The 17,822-nt window shown below is 45.5% G+C and overlaps 1 protein-coding gene across 2 annotated transcripts in view; it reads left to right on the top strand.

Annotated features, from left to right (window-relative positions):
- POLDIP3 (DNA polymerase delta interacting protein 3) overlaps positions 1-17,822 on the top strand; it is a 37,376-nt gene that overhangs the window by 3,894 nt on the left and 15,660 nt on the right. The window contains exons 2-6 of one of the 2 annotated variants that reach the window (XM_004379984.2): positions 11,505-11,895; positions 12,894-12,980; positions 13,980-14,075; positions 16,032-16,211; positions 16,824-16,901. In XM_004379984.2, the coding sequence (XP_004380041.1) occupies positions 11,505-11,895; positions 12,894-12,980; positions 13,980-14,075; positions 16,032-16,211; positions 16,824-16,901 (832 nt within the window). The remainder of the gene's footprint in view (positions 1-11,504; positions 11,896-12,893; positions 12,981-13,979; positions 14,076-16,031; positions 16,212-16,823; positions 16,902-17,822) is intronic. The other variant, XM_004379985.2, reaches the window with a different exon arrangement.

Genomic DNA, 17,822 nt, shown 5'->3' with positions numbered 1-17,822 from the left:
TCACTTTGTTTGTTGTGATCCTGAGGTTGTGGAATATGCTTGTTCCCCAGAGTAGCCATTGTTTTGTGTTCATCACACCTTGTAAGTCAAGAAAAGGATGATGATGGTAGTGGTGGTGATGATGGTGGTGTTTACTTGGACCCCCAATTAATCATCAGAATATTTCTTGATTAATGTGAAATTAGAGAAAAGGAGGGAGGGGTTTTGAGTGATATTTCCTGTAGGCCGTGATGAGACCTGATCACGCCGTCCTTCCCCACGCATGCACAGCATATCTTTCTAGTGGCTTCAGTTGTTTGTGGCCCATGGGTGGGTCTCTGCTGGACAGCACTGGGTACCCACTGTAGTGTAGGCTGGCCTGCCTTGTTTGTCTTTTTCTTTTAGATGTGAGAGTATCACTGATGAAGTTAGTCAAGGCCACCTGTCTCATTAATTGTTGATTGGTTTACCTCTCAGAGGACAGCTGTCTGTTCACTGCCCCCACATAGTTAGATAAAGGTGGCAGTCTTAGTGGGAACGTTGGATTTCCACAGGCCTTGGGTGTGCTGGAGTCAGCAGCTTTGGGCCAGATGCTCTATCTGGGGGTTCTTGCAGCCCTGGGGGAGGTGTGAGTGAACTTTCCAGTTCAAGCTAGGGCTCTGGTCTTGGTACTCACTGCTTGTTTCCTTGTTGAAATGAGATAAAGGATATGTAGACCTAAACATAAAGAGGAGGAAGATGAGTTGAGTTACATAACTTGGAGGGGAAGAATTACGTTTTAAAGTGAAATGTCTGCACAAGCCCCTTTTAGAGGGCAAGGGAATAGTGTATTGTTTTTCTTTGTGTCTCCAGGACCTAAAGTATTCCGAGTAAAACCAGTTGCCATCGAGTTGATCCTGACTCATGGTGACCCCGTGTGTGTCTTAGTGGAACTATACTCCATGGGGTTTTCAGTGGCTGAGTTTTCAGAAGTAGATTGCCAGGTGTTTCTTCTGAGGCATCAACCGGGTGACTCCAACCTTTTGGTTAGCAGCCAAATGTGTTTACTGTGTGTACCCCCCAGGGTATGCCTAATTCAGAGTAGATCTCACTAATAGTTTGATTTAAACTTTTCTTCCTATAAAGGTAAATCCAACACTCACATATTCATTCTAACCCCATCATAGGTTCTAGGAAGCCTCCATGGATAAAAATCCTCTTTAGAATAATGCAGGGCCCCTTCCATGGGCCTAAATCCTTTGGACTGGACATTTGTCCAGAGCTGGCTGCCTGCCCTCCACAGGCAGAACCAAGAGGGTGAGGCAGTCCTTGCTCCAGACAGACCCTCCCTGGGTGTTATGTGTGTGCCAGACTCCAGTCGGGGATATGGGGGAGAGAGCTCAGGGTCGAGTGAGACGTTTGCCTTCTTGCCGGCCTCCAGCATTGAGGTTCACAGGGCAGGCAGCACTTGTTCTTACCTCCCAGGACCCCAGGGCCTGGAAGCAGTTGCTGAGTTGCACTGTTTAGGATGTGTTAGAGGCGAGACAGTTAAGAGATTTGCTCAAAACTTCTTCCACCTCTCCCTCCCCTGCAAAAAAAGAAGATTTTTGGTAAGGCCAAAAGTGCAGAATGTGTGTCAGGAACATGAAATAGTTCCTGCAGTGGGAGTGAGGCTGGAGGCAGGAAAAGGGGCCAGACCAGAGTTTCCATTGAGGGGTTGGACTTTGTTAGGGAGCCACGGACAGGTCTGGAGCAGCAGGATAATATAATTGACCCTGTGTTTTAGAGACCGACCCCTAGCAGGAGTGTTTATTTGAAAAATTCCTGATGACTAATGCCTGCCTTATAACAGTACTGCTGCCTGCTGGGATGAATAGCTGTCTTTTCATGCAGGAAAGAGGCACAGTGCTTATAAAAAGCTTTAAGACTGCCACCCCCTAAGGCTTTTCATGAAAGGAGCTGAAAGAACTCGTGTAACCAGGGAACTGAATGCACCCAATTGAGGGAAGGTAGCTTATGTCTGACGTCTACCACTACCATCACCTCCCTCCCCAAAATGTACCTTTTATCTTGTTCAAATAGATAAAAACACAGCACAAAACATCCTAGTGGCCTTTTTTTGTCAAACAGGATGGTGTGTGGTTTCCCGAGCAAGTGCATTGTCGGCCATCCTCGGGGTGTGTGTGTGGTCACTGGAGAGTACGCTCTGTGTCCCTGGGCGTGACTGGAACCCTAAGGTTGCCCTCAACTGGTAGTGAGGGAAAACTCACCTTTCATTAACTCTTCAAGCTCTGGTCTTAATTGTTGATCCATGCTTAATTTATTGGTGCTTTAACTAGAGAAAAAGAAAAACCAAACCCGTTGCCGTTGAGTTGATTCCGACTCATAACGTCCCTATAGGGCAGAGTAGAACTGCCCCCTAGGGTTTCCAAGGAGTGACTGGTGGATTTGAACTGCCGACCTTTTGGTTAGTAGCCTGAGCTCTTAACCACTGTGCCACCAGGGCTCCTTAACTAGAGATAAAAAACAAAACCCACTGCCATGAAGTCGATTCTGACTCATAGCAACCCCGTAAGGTTTCCAAGGCTGTAAATCTCTACAGAAGCAGACTGCCACATCTTTCTCCCGCGAAGCCGCTGGTGGTTTCAGACTGCCAGCCTTTTGGTTAAAAGTCGATTGCTTTAACCACTGGGCCATCAGGGCTCCGTAGTGAAGTTCAAATACAATCTTCACTTTTAGTAGCTCTGTGATCTTGGGAGACTAAATCTCGTTGAACCTCAGTTTCCTCATCTATATAATGTGGATAATAACCTAACTCACAGGTTTGTTGTAAGGTTTAAAGGAGGTATGTATCAAAGTTTATTGACCTGTAGTGAGCACTCAAAACATTTTAGTTGATCTCGTTCTTTATAAAGATTCCTGGATGGTGCACATAGTTTACACTCGGCTACTTGCTGAAAGTGAAGAGGGCTTGAAGCACGTACTGGTGAAGGTCAAAGACTACAGCCTTCAGTGTGGATTACACCTCAACATAAAGAAAACAAAAATCCTCACAACTGGACCAATAAGTAACATTGTGATAAATGGAGAAAAGATTGAAGTGGTCAAGGATTTCATTTTACTTGGATCCACAATCAACACCCATGGGAGCAGCAGTCAGGAAGTCAAAAGACACATGGGCAAAACTGCCGCAAAACACTTCTTTAAAGTGCTGAAAAGCAAAGATGTCACCTTGAAGACTAAGGTGCGCCTGACCCAAGCCATGGTATTTTCAGTCGCATCATATGCATGCGAAAGCTGGACAATGGATAAGGAAGACCTGAAGAAGAATTGATGCCTTCGAAATGTGCTGTTGGCGAAGAATATTGAATATACCATGGACTTCCAAAAGAATGAACAAATCTGTCTTGGAAGAAGTACAACCAGAATGCTCCTTAGAAGAAGGATGGTCTAGGAGCTTCTCCGCACAGGAACCCTGGGTCCAAAGGAAGCATTCTGCTCCTGGGGCTGCTTTCTTGGTGTGAGGTCCCCATGTCTCTCTGCTCGCTTCTGTCCTTTATATCTCAAAGAGATTGGCTTAAAACACAACCTAATCTTGTAGATTGAGTCCTGCCTCATTAATATAACTGGCACTAATCCCATTTTATTAACATCATAGAAATAGGATTTATAACACAAAGGAAAATCATGTCAGATGACAAAATGGTGGACAATCACAGAATACTGGGAATCATGGCATAGCCAGGTTGACATATTTCAGGGGGACACAGTTCAATCCATGACAACCAGGGAACTTTTGAATCTGCCCCTTTCTCCGTTCTGTTCAGGGATATGACATTTGTTTTCAAGAATCTCATTCCTTTAGTTATTTTAGATGACTGCTTTCAACTGGTTATCCTTTTTTCCCCTCCATTTCTTTCTTTGCTATAATCTTTTTGTTTGTTTATTTATTGTTGTAGTTTAAGTGAAAGTTTACATTTCAAGTTAGTCTCTTATACAAAAATTTATACATACATTGTTATGTGACCCTAATTGCTCTCCCTATATGGTGACAGCACACTTCTCCTTTCCACCCCTGATTTCCCATGTCCATTCAACCAGCTCCTAACCCTCTCTGCCTTCTCATCTCACCTCTGGACAGAAGCTGCCCATTTAGTCTCATGTGTCTACTTGAGCTAAGAAGCACACTCTTCACAAGTATCACTTTATGTCCCACAGTCCAGTCCAATCTTTGTCTGAAGAGTTGGCCTCGGAAATTGTTTTAGTTCTGGGCTGACGGAGAGTCCGGGGCCATGCTTTCCGGGGTTCCTCCACTCTCAGACCATTAAGTCTGGTCTTTTTTACTAGAATTTGAGTTTTGCACCCTACCTCTCTCTTGCTCCATCAGGAACTATGTGTTGTGTTGCTTGTCAGGGCAGTCCTTGGTGGTAGCTGGGCACCATCTAGTTCTTCTGGTCTCAGGCTGATGAAGTCTTTGGTTTATGTGGCCCTTTCTGTCTCTTGGGCTAACACTTTTCCTTGTGTCTTTGGTGTTCTTCATTCTCCTTTACTCCAGGTGGTTGGGACCAGTTGATGCATTTTGGATGGCTGCTTGCAAGCTTTTAAGACCCCAGACGCCACTCACCGAAGTAGGATGCAGAACATTTTCTTAATAAACTTTGTTATGCCAGTTGACCTAGATGTCCCCTGAAAGAATGGTCCCCAGACCCCCACGCCTGCTACTCTGACCCTAGAAGTGTTTGATTCAGGAAACCTTAGCTTTGGTTAAGTCCAGTTGTGCTGACTTCCGCTGTAGTGTGTGCTGTCCTTCCCTTCACCTAAGATAATTCTTGTTTACTATCTAGTTAGTGAATAACCCTCTCCCTCCCTCCCCACCCTGGTAACCATCAAAGAATGTTTTCTTCTGTGTTTAAACCTTTTCTTGAGTTCGTAGAATAGTGGTCTTATACAATATTTGTCCTTCTGTGACTGACTAAATTCACTAAGCGTAATGCCCTCCAGATTCCTCTGTGTTATGTTTCACGGCTTCTTCGTTGTTCTTTATCATTGCGTGATATTCCGTTGTGTGGATATACCATAATTTGTTTATCCATTCGTCCGTTGATGGGCACCTGGGTTGTTTCCATCTTTTTGCTGTTGTGAACAGTGCTGCAGTGAGCATGGGTGTGCATGTATCTTTTCATGTGACGGCTCTTATTTCTCTAGGGTATATTCCAAGGAGCAGGATTGCTGGATTGTATGGTACTTCTGTTTCTAGCTTTTTAAGGAAGCACCAAATCAATTTCCCAAGTGGTTGTACCATTTTACATTCCCACCAACAGTGTATAAGTTTGTCTTGGCTATAATCTTTTGTGACTTGAATGATTGGTGAAATTAGATAACTTGACTTCTTAAAAGCGTTATTGATGCTGTGGAGTCTGGTCTTGCCCGATTTTATGGTATTGTAAAATCATGGCTTATCGCATGAGGAGATCGTTCCACATCCCCTCCTCCTTTATAAATATCAGGAGCCCTTTGGTAATGAGGTGATGGGAGGACGTGGAGTTTGGAGAAGATAGAGAAAGATAGAAAATCTTTGAGAAAGTTTGGATGTTGTGATCAGTAAAGTCTTCCAGGTTTGTTGTTTGTAATGCCCTTGCTCAGCAGGAGACCAGCTACTGTCTCTTCCAGGAAGCCTTTCCTGAAGTTCCTGCAGAAGAAGCGGGGTCTCACCCTCCTCTGAGCCAGTGAGTCTCACTCTGAGGGTTGGGACCAGGGTGGCCCTGTGCCCTGGCCGTGTGGGTGCCCTTCTCTCAGCTGTGAGGGGGCAGTTGGAGGCCAAGATCCTAGCAGAGCGTTGGGCTAGTTGGTGCAAGCTGGGTGGAAGGATGCCTTTGCAGAGACAGTCTTCTCTCTGGAATGCTTTTCCTCCTTCTTACCTCCCAGGAGCCTTGGAGAAAGAAGGAGGGAAGCTCAAGCCTGTTATGATGGGAAGAGCGTGGGCTCTGGAGTCAGGGGGGCCCAGGGTCCAATCTCAACCATGCCGCTAATCTCAGAGATTGAGTCTAAAAAGACAGCACGAATGGGAGGAGCCCTGTGGCTTCCTAAGCTCAGGATGAGAAACTCTGAGCCCTGTCATTCCTCTGGTGTGGAGTGAGGAGATGCAGGCTGTGCCCCTGTGAAGCGTTTAGTCCCTGGAAATGCAGACTTGTAAACAAAGCATTGTAATGGAGCTTCACAGAGACTTTGAGTGTTTTGAATGCTGGGGGGAGGGAACCTCCAACTCAGGTAAGCAGAGCCTTCTTGGAAGTGATGTCAGAGGAGTGAGGGAATTTCAGAAAGTGAAGCGCCCTGTCGGCTGCCCACCAGTGCAAAGTCTTCCAGGACACCAGAGACAAGTGGACACTCAAAGGGCTGTGGGAAGGCTTAGAGCTGGCCCAGGGTGTCTGGGAAGAGCAGAGTGTGAAAAGGCATTCTCGGGGGGAGGGACCGAATATGGGACCTGTCTGCTACAGCTGTGCCACTACTGATATCTGTATCCCAACCTCCAGTTTGGAGCCCCTGGAAGCCTGCAACCCACTGTACTCTTCTTGATGACTTGATTGCTCCGCCCAAGGCCTGTGGCTTTTGAGGGGCCCAGTACGTAATGAGTGAAAGGGTTCATCTGGTAGTCCTTTCTGCTAACCTTGGTTTCATCTGGATCTGGACCTTAAATGTTGACCAGAATCCTTTTCCCTGTGTATGAGTAGCCTTCAGTAGCAGCTCCTGTTCTGAACCAGGGATTTGAACCAGTTCAAAACCCTGATGAGAATTTGCATTTCCAACCCAGATATACTGAATCAGAATCTACAGTTTAACAAGATCTCCAGGTGATTCTTACGTATAATAAATTTTGAGAACCACTGCTATACTAGTTCTCAGCACTGGTCCCTAACCAGCAGCATTAGCATCACCTGGGGATCTTGTTAGAAATGCACATTCTCAGCAGGGGTTTGAACTGGAAGGAACTGATTCTAAGCCATGATCTGAACTGATAGCCTGTTGCTTTTCTTTGATGGCATCATCAGCAGATGTGAGGGAGTTTAAAGCATTAAAAAAAAAAGAAAGCCAGTGAGGGCACCCCCCCCCCGCCCCCCTACCTGCCTATTGGTCTTGAGGGTAGGGCTTTTTTGCTGAGTTTGTGTTTGTGTTTGAGTACCAGGGCCCCTCAGTGTAGCTGCAGGTTCCTGGGGTCACCACAAAGCATAGACACACTCTTGCCCTTGACTTTGCAGGTTGGAAGAGGCAGTTAGATGAGTGAGGACCATGGGCCAAGAAGCCAGTCCAGAGGAGGTGGCTGTGCTGTCTGCCACACATAGCTACTTCCTTCTCCATAATTGTGCTTACTCTCCTCCCTGAACGCCTCATTCCTTTTGGCCCTGCTTTTCCTAGCATCTCCATTTCCCAGAGTGCCTTTAAATAAGAAAATAGAGTTGGGATGGACAAGCAGCCCCTCCACACACACACACTGCACATCAAACCTAATCTAATTATTTCGTAAATGACCCTTTCCACCCTCTCTCCCACCCAGTCCTTGTACTGAACCCTACTGGAAAGTATTTAAATCCTAAAGAAATTTGTGATTTTTCAAAGAGAAACCTGGTACTGTGCCTCACTGCCTTGGGTCTGCTCTGGTTTTTCCATTATTTGAAGGATAACAGCAGGAAGGTCCAGTGTTTCTTTTATTGGTACCAGGCAGAGTTGCCTTTGGGTGCATCTCTTTCACTCCAGCCTGTTGTAGGAAGCATGAGGCAGTAAGAGGATCCTACTAATTTGCGCAGTATGAGAGATGCCTCCTAGGAGGCCCAGGCAGTGATGTGGGAAAGGGTATAGGAACTTGTTTATTCAGCAGAAGAGTTTCACCTCCTAATACCAGGTCAGAAATTCTCAATGCTGATGGTTCTCCAAAATCACCTGTAGAATTAAAAATGCAGATGCCTGGGTCTTCCCCCGCCAGACTTCGGATTTAGTAGATCTGGAATGGGATCTGGAAGGCTGTATTTCTTTAAAGCTCCACAGGAGTTTTTGATGCCCAGCCAAGGCTTAACACAACTCGAAGGCACTGGGCTCTGAAAATGGAATGAGCCCCATTTTGCCCTCCCATCCTCAGCCCAGGTCAGGGAGAGAAAACAGGGAAACAAGCAGGTGTAATAATAGGCACCAAGGAGGGTTGCCCTGGAAGAATCAGGGAGGGCTTCCTAAAGAGGACACATTGCTGGAAGAGTAGGGTACCCCAGGCAGTGTGCCTACCCCAGGAGTGGTTGCTTGAGGTTAATGGTAGTGGGTGGGGCAAGTGGGGTTGAGGCAGGAGAAGCCAGCAGACCCCGGGAAGGGCCTCTGGGATTGTACTTGGAAGTCTCTACTCTCAAACCACTGAAGGGTCAACAGGAAACGGAAAGAGAGAATAGGGTCTGTTAATGGAGTTTGATTTAATTCATTTCCAGTTTTAATAGTTTCTAGATTTGACATTTTTGTTGTTAATTGTAGAGTAACTTTGTTTTTCTTTTCTACCAAGTGTTTAGTTTTCAGTCTGTTAGTCCTCTAACTCTAAACCAGACCCACATGGTGGTTTTATTGGTCTCATCCCAGTTGCAGGCCAGATTAGAGGCACGAGGCTAGCTGGGCACTGTTTGTTAATAATCACTTAACCTCTCTAAGTTTGTTTCTCCCACTATAAAATGGACATAATAATGCCCATCTCACAGGGTGCTGAGAGGCCTGGTTAAGAGAATGTATATGGAAAAGCTTTAGAAACTGTAAAATTGTTCTTCAGATGTATAGGATTATGATATTCTGGGGACATGTTTATTTTATCTGACTAGCATTACTGGTGATTGGAATGCGAAAATTGGAAACAAGAAGAAGGATCAGTAGTTTGAAAAGATAGCCTTGGTGATAGAAATGATGCAGGAGATCACATGATAAAATTTTGCAAGACCAATGGATTCTTCATTGTAAATACATTTTTCAGCAACATAAACGGCAACTCTACATGTGGACCTCGCTGGATGGGATACACTGGAATACACAGGAATCAGATAGACTACATCTATGGAAAGAGACTATGGAGAAGTTCAATATGTGATGATATTGAAGCTCAGTATCAGAACAAGGCCAGGGGCCAACTTCAGAACAGACCGTCAACTGCTCATATGCAAGTTCAAGCTGAAGCTGAAGAAAATTAAAACAAGTCTACGAAAGCCAAAATATGACCTTGAGTGCATCCCACCTGAATTTAGAGACCATATCAAGAATAGATTTGATGCATTGAATATTGATGACCAAAGACCAGATGAGTTGTGGGATGACATCAAGGACATTATACATAAAGCAAAAGGTCATTAAAAAGACAGGAGGAAAGAAAAGACCAAAATAGATGTCCGAAGAGACTCTGAAACTTGCTCTTGAATGTAGGGCAGCTAAATAAAATGGAAGAAATGAAGTAAAAGAGCTGAAAAGAAGATTTCAAAGGGCAGCTTGAGAAGTAAAAGTAAAATATAGTGAAATGTGCAAAGACCTGGAGTTAGAAAACCAAAAGAGAAGAACACGCTCAGCATTTCTCAGGCTGAAGAACTGAAGAAAAAACTCAAGCCTCGAGTTGCATTATTGAAGGATTCTATGGCCAAAATATTGAATGACACAAGAAACATCAAAAGAAGATGGAAGGAATACACAGAGTTACTGTATCAAAAAGAATTGGTTGACATTCAACATGATATGATGAAGAACCAATGGTATTGAAGGAAGAAATCCAACCTGAGCTGAAGGCACTGGCGAAAATCAAGGCTTCAGGAATTGACGGAATACCAGTTGAGATGTTTCAGCAAACAGCTACAGCATTGGAGGCTCTCACTTGTCTGTGCCAAGAAATTTGGAAGAGAGCTACCTGGCCAGCCGCCTGGAAGAATTCCATATTTGTGCCCATTCCAAAGACAGGTGATCTAACAGAATGTGGAAATTATCAAACAATATCGTTAATATCACACATAAGTAAAATTTTGCTGAAGATCATTCAAAAGCAGTTGAAATAGTACATCCACAGGGAACTGCCAGAAATTCAAGCCGGAATCAGAAGAGGACATGAAATGAGAGCTATCGTTGCTGATGTCAGTTGGATCTTGGCTGAAAGCAGAGAATACTAGAAAGATGTTTACCTATGTTTTATAGACTAAGCGAAGACATTCGACTATGTGGATCATAACAAATTACAGAAAATATTGTGAAGAATAGGAATTCCAGAACACTTAGTTGTGCTCCTGCAGAACCTGTACATAGATTAAAAGGCAGTTGTTCAGACAGAACAAGGGGATACTGCTTGGTTTAAAATCAGGAAAGGTGTGCATCAGGGTTGTATCCTTTCACCATACTTAATTCAATCTGTATGCTGAACAAATAATCCGAGAAGCCAGAGTGTTTGAAGAAGAACTCAGTATTACAATTGGAGGAAGACTCATTAACAACCTGCAGTATGCAGATGACACAACCTTGCTTGCAGAAGGCAAAGAGGACTTCAAGCCCTTACTGAGGAAGATCAGTATGGATTACACCTCAACATAAAATAAAAATTCTCACAACTGGACCAATAAGCAACGTCTTGGTAAACAGAGAAAATACTGAAGTTGTGAAGAATTTCCTTTTACTTGGATCCACAATCAACACCCATGGAAGCAGCAGTCAGGAAATCAAATGACACGTTGCATTGGGCAAGTCTACTGCAAAATACCTTTTCAAAGTGTAAAAAACCAAAGATGTCACTTTAGGACTAAGGTGCATCTGACCCAAGCCATGGTATTTTCTGTCGCCTCATATGCATACAAAAGCTGGGCAATGAATAAGGAAGACCAAAGAAGAATTGATGCCTCTGAATTGTGGAGTTGGTGAAGAATATTGAATATACCATGAAGTGCCAGAAGAATGAAAATCAGTCATGGAGGAAGTACAACGAGAGTGTTCTTAGAAGCGAGGATGGTTAGACTTCATTTCACGTACATTGTACATGTTATCAGGAGGAACCAGTCTCTGGAGAAGGACATCATGCTTGGTAAAGTAGAGGGTCAGCGAAAAAGAGGAAGGCCCTCAATGAGATGGATTGACAGAGTGGCTGCAACAATGGGCTCAAGCGTAACAATCATTGTGAGGATGGCGCAGGACCCGGCAGTGTTTCATTCTGTTGTACAAAGGATCGCTATAAGTCGAAACCGACTCAGTGGTACCTAACAACAACAATAACAGCGTTGTTTGAGGTTATTGTCTACGCTGGTGTCTCAAAACACCTGCTCTAGGGAGCAAAAAGTCTTTTAACTAGTGATAGACATCTCCAGCCCCTCTTTCCTAATTTTGCTTACGGTGCAAAGTTAAAAGCCATAAAACTAGGGAAGAGTTTACTTTATGCAGACTTACTTGCTGCTGAGGCAGGGAGCAGCTTCTGGTCTCCCAGGACATTTTCTTTCCCAGTATTACCATAGCTGTACTGCTATGGGTTGCTGTGGATATCAAGATCCATTTAATATTCCAGTTTTTGTTTGCAGGCTCAATGTCAGACCAGGAACTGGAGATGTCCGGTCTCGTGTGGGGATCCAACAGAGCCTTCTCAGCCCCCCAGCACGCACAGCCACCTTCCAGCAGAGATTTGATGCCCGTCAGAAGATCGGCCTCTCAGATGCCCGGCTCAAGCTGGGAGTCAAGGATGCCCGGGAGAAGCTTTTGCAGAAAGATGCCCGGTTTCGGATCAAAGGGAAAGTGCAGGATGCCAGAGAGATGCTAAACTCCCGCAAGCAGCAGAGCACGGTGCCCCAGAAGCCACGCCAGGTAGCTGATGCCCGGGAGAAGATCAGCTTGAAGCGAAATTCCCCTGCTGCCTTCATGAGCCCACCCATCGGGACAGTGACCCCTGCGCTAAAGCTCACCAAAACCATCCAGGTAGGTTAAGGCTTTTGTCATAAATTCCCAGATAGCCAGTGACAAGCATAGATTTAGACAGGAAGCAGGAGCCAGGAGTGTTTGGGCAAAAATGACAATTCCCCCAAGTGTTAGTATAGCCCTTAGCTGCCTACAAAGGCCTTTTATGTATGTTATATCCAAGTACCCATATGAAGAGGGCAAGGTATTATCTCAGTTTTATGTAGAAGAAACTGGTGATCCAGAGAAATTAAGTGACTTTCCCAAGTGAGATAGTGGTGGAAGGAAGAGAACGGAAAGAGTAGAACGTTTGTTGAGCATGTGATGTGTGGCAGCACTTGACATAAATTGTTTATTTTTCATTGCAACCATAGGATTATTACCTTTTTTATAAAAGAAGAATCTGAGTCTCAGTTGGCTGTTGTTAGTTGCCACTGAGTCGATTCTGACTTGTGGCGACCCCATGTATTCAGAGTAGAACTGTGCTCCATAGGGTTTTCAAAGCTGTGACCTTTTGGAAGCAGATCGGCAGGCCTGTTTCCAAGATGCCTCTGGCTGGGTTTGAACCGCCAACCTTTCGGCCAGTAGTTGAGCACCTGTTTGTGCCACCCAGGGACTCCTCTGAGGCTCAGAGATGTTAAATATTGTGCCCAACGTTACACAGCTGTCCGTGGGAGAAGACAGGGTGGAGCTCAGTTAGATCTCCTGGTTCCTAGTCCAGTGCCCCATTCACCCTACCACAGCCGCCACCCTGGAGGGAAGGCAAACAGAATCATTTAATCTTCACAGCAACCTTGGTAACAGTAATGGGCTCATTGAGTCCTCCACATGCATTATTGCAGACTATGGGATGACAATTTTCCCTCACTTTCCTGCTTTGGGGGGTGAGACACTCTTTGTGTAACGCCTCTTACCAAAGACCAAAACTGGGTGCCCTCCATATTTCGAGTTCAGTGTTCTGCTCATAGGGAACGCCTGTGGACCCTGTGGAATGAATTATGACCACTGGGTGTTTCTAGGTTCCACAGCCAAAGGCCATGGTACCACTTCATGCCCATCCTGCTGGAATGAGGATCAACGTTGTCAATAACCACCAGGCCAAACAGGTAGGGTGTGTGTGTGCGTGTATGTGTGTGTATGTACGTACGTGTATGTACGTACGCACACACGCATGTGCACAGGTTAGGTGTACTAGATCCATTGACTGAGGCCTGGCCCAAAGTTCCCATTGAAGTGTTAGAGGAGGAGTTACGTTTGACTGTTTGCAATTGATGTGTTTTAAGAAGAAACCTCTTAATGGATGAGGGAAGGGCATCAGGGGCAGAAAGGCAAATTGAAAGCCTATTAATTTTTTTATTATAAAAATAGTATGTGTTTAATACCGAAAATTTGCAAAATAGAGATTAAGAAAAGAAGTCCCTCATGCTCTTATTCTCCAAAGGCAACCACCGTTGAAATTTTGACATATTTCCTTTGTTTTTTTAAGTGTCGTTATTTAATGCATAGTTGTGATTGTATTCTTATCCAGTTTTGTCTTTTTTCACTTTATAACTCAAGCATATTTTTTGATATTTCACACTTACTGTAAATGTTTTTAATAACTGCATGATCCATTGAGTTGATGTTCTACAGTTTATTTAAACAATTTTTCTGTAATTTTAACTCTTAGAAATCTTTCTGCTATGAATGTCTTTGTTGATAAGTCTCTTTCTAGATGTGGATTTATTTCAATAGGCCAAATTCCCTAGGGTGGACTTTCCAAGCCAAAGGTTTTAAACAAATATTTTGAGGACTTGTGATAGATATTGCCCACTTGTAAAAAGGTACTTCTGATAGAGCTGGAAGTTGGAGTACTTTTAGCAGAGCCTTGCAGCAGGGAATCAGCCTGTCAGGATTCAAACCCCGGCCTCTGAGGCCCGTCTCCCCAGGCACCTCCCGCTGTCCCCGCTTCTCCCTTGATCCTTTGCCACAACAGGAGTTGTCTCCCTGCTATAGTTTTCTAGATGGCTGTCGAGGGCCTTGCCCAGGGCACAGGTCGCATTGAGTGCTCTGAGTGCTTTTGGACAAAGATGCCATGTTAGCTGCCTTTTTTTTTTTATTCTCAGAATTTATACGACCTGGATGAAGATGATGATGTTACAGCTCCCATTCCTAGTAAACAGATGAAATTCACAGCCTCAGGCAGCTTTCTCCACCACATGGTATGGCATTTTATTTTATTTATTTATTTAAAATTTTTTATTGTGGTCAAATATGCATAACAAAACATTTGCGATTTCAGCCAGCATTTTATGTTTTTCTACCCTTGCTCTGTGTGTCATCAGGTGGATGGGAGAGGTTGTGGAGCATAGGGCTTTCAATTCAAAAATATTTCTTCATCTGGGTCATAACATTTTCAGAACTGGAACTAGTCCCACCCCTTGTTTTTGTAAATGCTGAGACTGGGATGTCCAGTGACTTGTTCAGGGCACCACAGCTAGTAAAGTGCAAAGCTGTAGGTCCCAGTTGCTGTGTGCAAGACACTGCAGGGAAAATAAGAGTAATCCCACATAAGGGAATCCCGTTTTCCTTCCTTTGTGGCAGGACAGGCCGCATGCTCCCAGTCCTCATGGTCAGCAGCTCTGCCCCATTCTTTGATCCCAGATTCCCTTGGTTGGTAGGTTAGCACAAATAGGCCACACTTCCCTGGGGGCTGCTCTTCCAGGCGCTGCCTGTGTGTGGTGAAAGCTTGTTAGGCCAAGGTGCTGGTCTGATGCAGTGGAAAGAAAGCAACATCTGGGAGCATCTTGGAGGGCTGCTGAGTGGATATTGCCAGCTAGAGATGGGGGCTACCACATTTTGCTTCAGAGGCCCAAAGACTCTGTTTTGGTCACTGCACTGAGTGGACCAATCTCCCAGTTACTGATGAAGCTCTTAAAGTGATATCTGAAGCTGAATGGCACTAGTTATTTCTTTACAAAGGCTAGGCCTTTCCAATAATTAGACTGCTCAGGTTGGCTACCAAGAGGTCTGTCAGCTGGGCTCAATTAGTGGCTAATGCTAATTGAGAAAGTTCTAAACACTTTATATTAATTCATGTAAGACGTCCCCCCCCCCCATTCCCCCACCCTGTGAGATGGGTACTGTTGTTATTCCCATTTTACGGATGAGTCAGGCACAGAGAGGTTAAATAATCCTGCCTCTGTCACCCAGATTGTAAGTAGTGGATCCAGGATTCGCGCCTAAGCCATCTGGCTCCGGGGCCCACATGTTTAAGTGCTATACCATACTGCCTCCCAAAACTCAGAAAGAGGCTTGAGAATGTTGAATCCAGCGTGGGGAGGATGTTTCATCCAGATTTGGAGAAGCGTGATGGATTGACCCACCCCCATACTCTGATCTGTCTCTCTGGCTGCTGTATTTTTTTCCTGGGTTATCACTCGGTAAACACTGCCCTAAACTGGCATGACCATCTGCCGCTTCTGCTTCACTCGTCTTTTTCCTCAGACACATTAATGCAAAGGAGTTTACTGGTTTTTCTTCCTAAGGGACCTCATCCCAGGTTGGGGAAGAGGGCTATTTCTGATGGTCTGCAAGTGCTGGCTGTGCTGGCTTACCCCCGACAGTCTGGGAGCTGACAAGGCAGGCGATCTCTAGACCATGTGCACCCTGGCTGGCCTATGCACGGTGACTCTGTTTGGCTGTGCGTTCTAGGCCCTCTCAAGAGTGGGTTCCTATGCTCGGCCAGCCCAGAGCTGGTCGTCTGCCCACTGTGAAAGAAGTGTATCTGGGAATAAACTTGACCCCAAGCTTTTGGTCTTCTGACTAGCCCTAAATTGTTTTCATAAAGTCTAAATGGTATGGGTGAGCCTGTGGTTTCTGGGTGAGTTTCTAGATCAGGGTTATGTGGAAGCTTCTTGCCAAGAGCGTTAAACACTATGGAAAGCTGCTTCTGTGAGCACGTGCACAAGCTCTCTTTTCTTCCCCTCATCACCCTTTGGGTCCCCACGGGATGTCACTGGCAACAGGCAGCCTTTTTGGCTCCATGCCTCTGCTGGAATTGAGGCATTGAAGGTGGGTTATCAGTCATGCACTCAGCTGGTCGTCAGCCCCTCAGGGCTTCTTCAGAAGACTCTGAATCTCTGGCTTCTCAGATTCCTTTCTGCCTCTTTGTTTAGGCTGGGCTGAGCAGTTCCAAGCTGTCTGTGTCCAAGGCCCTCCCTCTCACCAAAGTGGTCCAGAATGATGCCTACACAGCTCCTGCTCTCCCCTCCTCTATTCGAACAAAAGCCTTGACCAACATGTCCCGGACACTGGTGAACAAGGAAGAATCTCCCAAAGAGCTGCCACCTGCTGAGGTGAGTTAAAAGCGAGGGAGAGGAAATGACCACAGTAGTTGAGAGTCAGCCTGTGCTGGGTGGGGCAGTGTGCTGGGACCTGAGTGTATACCCCGTTTGGTCCTCACAATGCTTCTGTGAGGTCAGTGTTGCCACTCGCATTTTACAGATGAGTAAACCAAGATCTTAGAGATCCCTTTCCTCAAAGAGCTTGCAGGCTTGTGGGGAAGATAGAGCTGCAGACAGATCCTTGTATCTAGTGATCCAGTAGAGGTCTACTCGGAAGAGAGCTCCTGGGAGCACTGAGGAAAAAGCATCTAATTCCACTAGCAAAATGGGGAGGCTTCAAGGAGAAAGTACCATTGGAGCTGTGTGGGTCTTGACACATGAGCAGCATTCCACGCAGAAGCTGAGAGGAGAGGCCTGAAAGGACCCAGAATAAAATGAGGAGTTCGCTTTCTTAGCCTAGGGTGGTGGGGGTGTGGTGGACTGAGGTCCCAGGGGCCCTCTTGTGATGGACCCTCCATGATTCTTTCCTCTGGGCCTCTGTGGTCACTTACCAGGAATGAGTTTTGTTTGTGTGAGCACACACCTGTTCTCTGATCTCTGGTAACGCTCTTGTCTGTGTGGCAGCCTGTCCTCAGCCCCCTGGAAGGCACCAAGATGACTGTGAATAATCTGCACCCTCGAGTCACTGAAGAGGACATTGTTGTGAGTACTGTGGCCTGCCAGAATTTTTAATCTCAAACTGCTTCTGTGTCCGGGGTTTCCAGCACCACCTCCAGCTTTGATGATCTGCTAAGGGGACTCACAGGACGCAGCATATAGTTGTACTCATGGCTAAGATTTATTACAGCAATAGGAAACAAAATCAGCCAAGGAAAAAGGCACATGGGTCAAAGTCCAGGGGAAACTAGGTGCATGCTTCCGGACTCCTCGCCCTCAGTGGAGGCATACTTAATTCCTCTGGCAACAAGTTGTGACAGCACATGTGAAATATTGTCTATCAGGGAAGCTCACTAGAGACTCAGTGCCCAGGGTTTTTATTGGGGGCTAGTCATGTAAGTGCCCTCTACCTAGCACTTACAAAATTCAGACACACATAAGGGAAATGAGTGTTCAGCATAAACCGTGTTGTTGGCACAAACAGTTTAAGCACAGTGAGCCACTCTTATCAATTCTGTGAATGGTGTGAACCCTCCTGAAATCTTAAGTTCCCAGATTCCAGCCAAGGGCCAACCTTGTAAGCAGGCTTTTCAGAGGACAGCAGTCAGGCCTGCTGTGTCAATACTAGCTGCATAGTTTCTTAACCAGTCCCAGGTACCTGGCTTGAATCTCAGGGTCAGGGCATGTCTGTGCTTGAATAAATCCAAAATGGGATCCTTTATTCTCACTGTGCAACATCCAGTGACTGAGATTTTCCTGCGAGGCTTCACAATTTCCTGCCTCCTTCGGAGGTTTTACATGATGATGCCAGAGTAAAAGGAATGAGATGAACTGGTGTTATCTGGTGGTTAGCTGGATCGCCCTCCTAGTCAGTCCTGTCTCACCCATGCCAGTTGTGGATGAAAGCTAACTCAGGTGCCTGTTGAAGGGGCCAGAAGCAGCCAAGACTTCCTTTTCAACCTCATT

This window comes from Trichechus manatus, unplaced genomic scaffold, assembly GCF_000243295.1.
Source record: "Trichechus manatus latirostris isolate Lorelei unplaced genomic scaffold, TriManLat1.0 scaffold00069, whole genome shotgun sequence".
NCBI lineage: Eukaryota > Metazoa > Chordata > Mammalia > Sirenia > Trichechidae > Trichechus > Trichechus manatus.
This window is presented reverse-complemented; position numbering and strand designations above follow the sequence as displayed.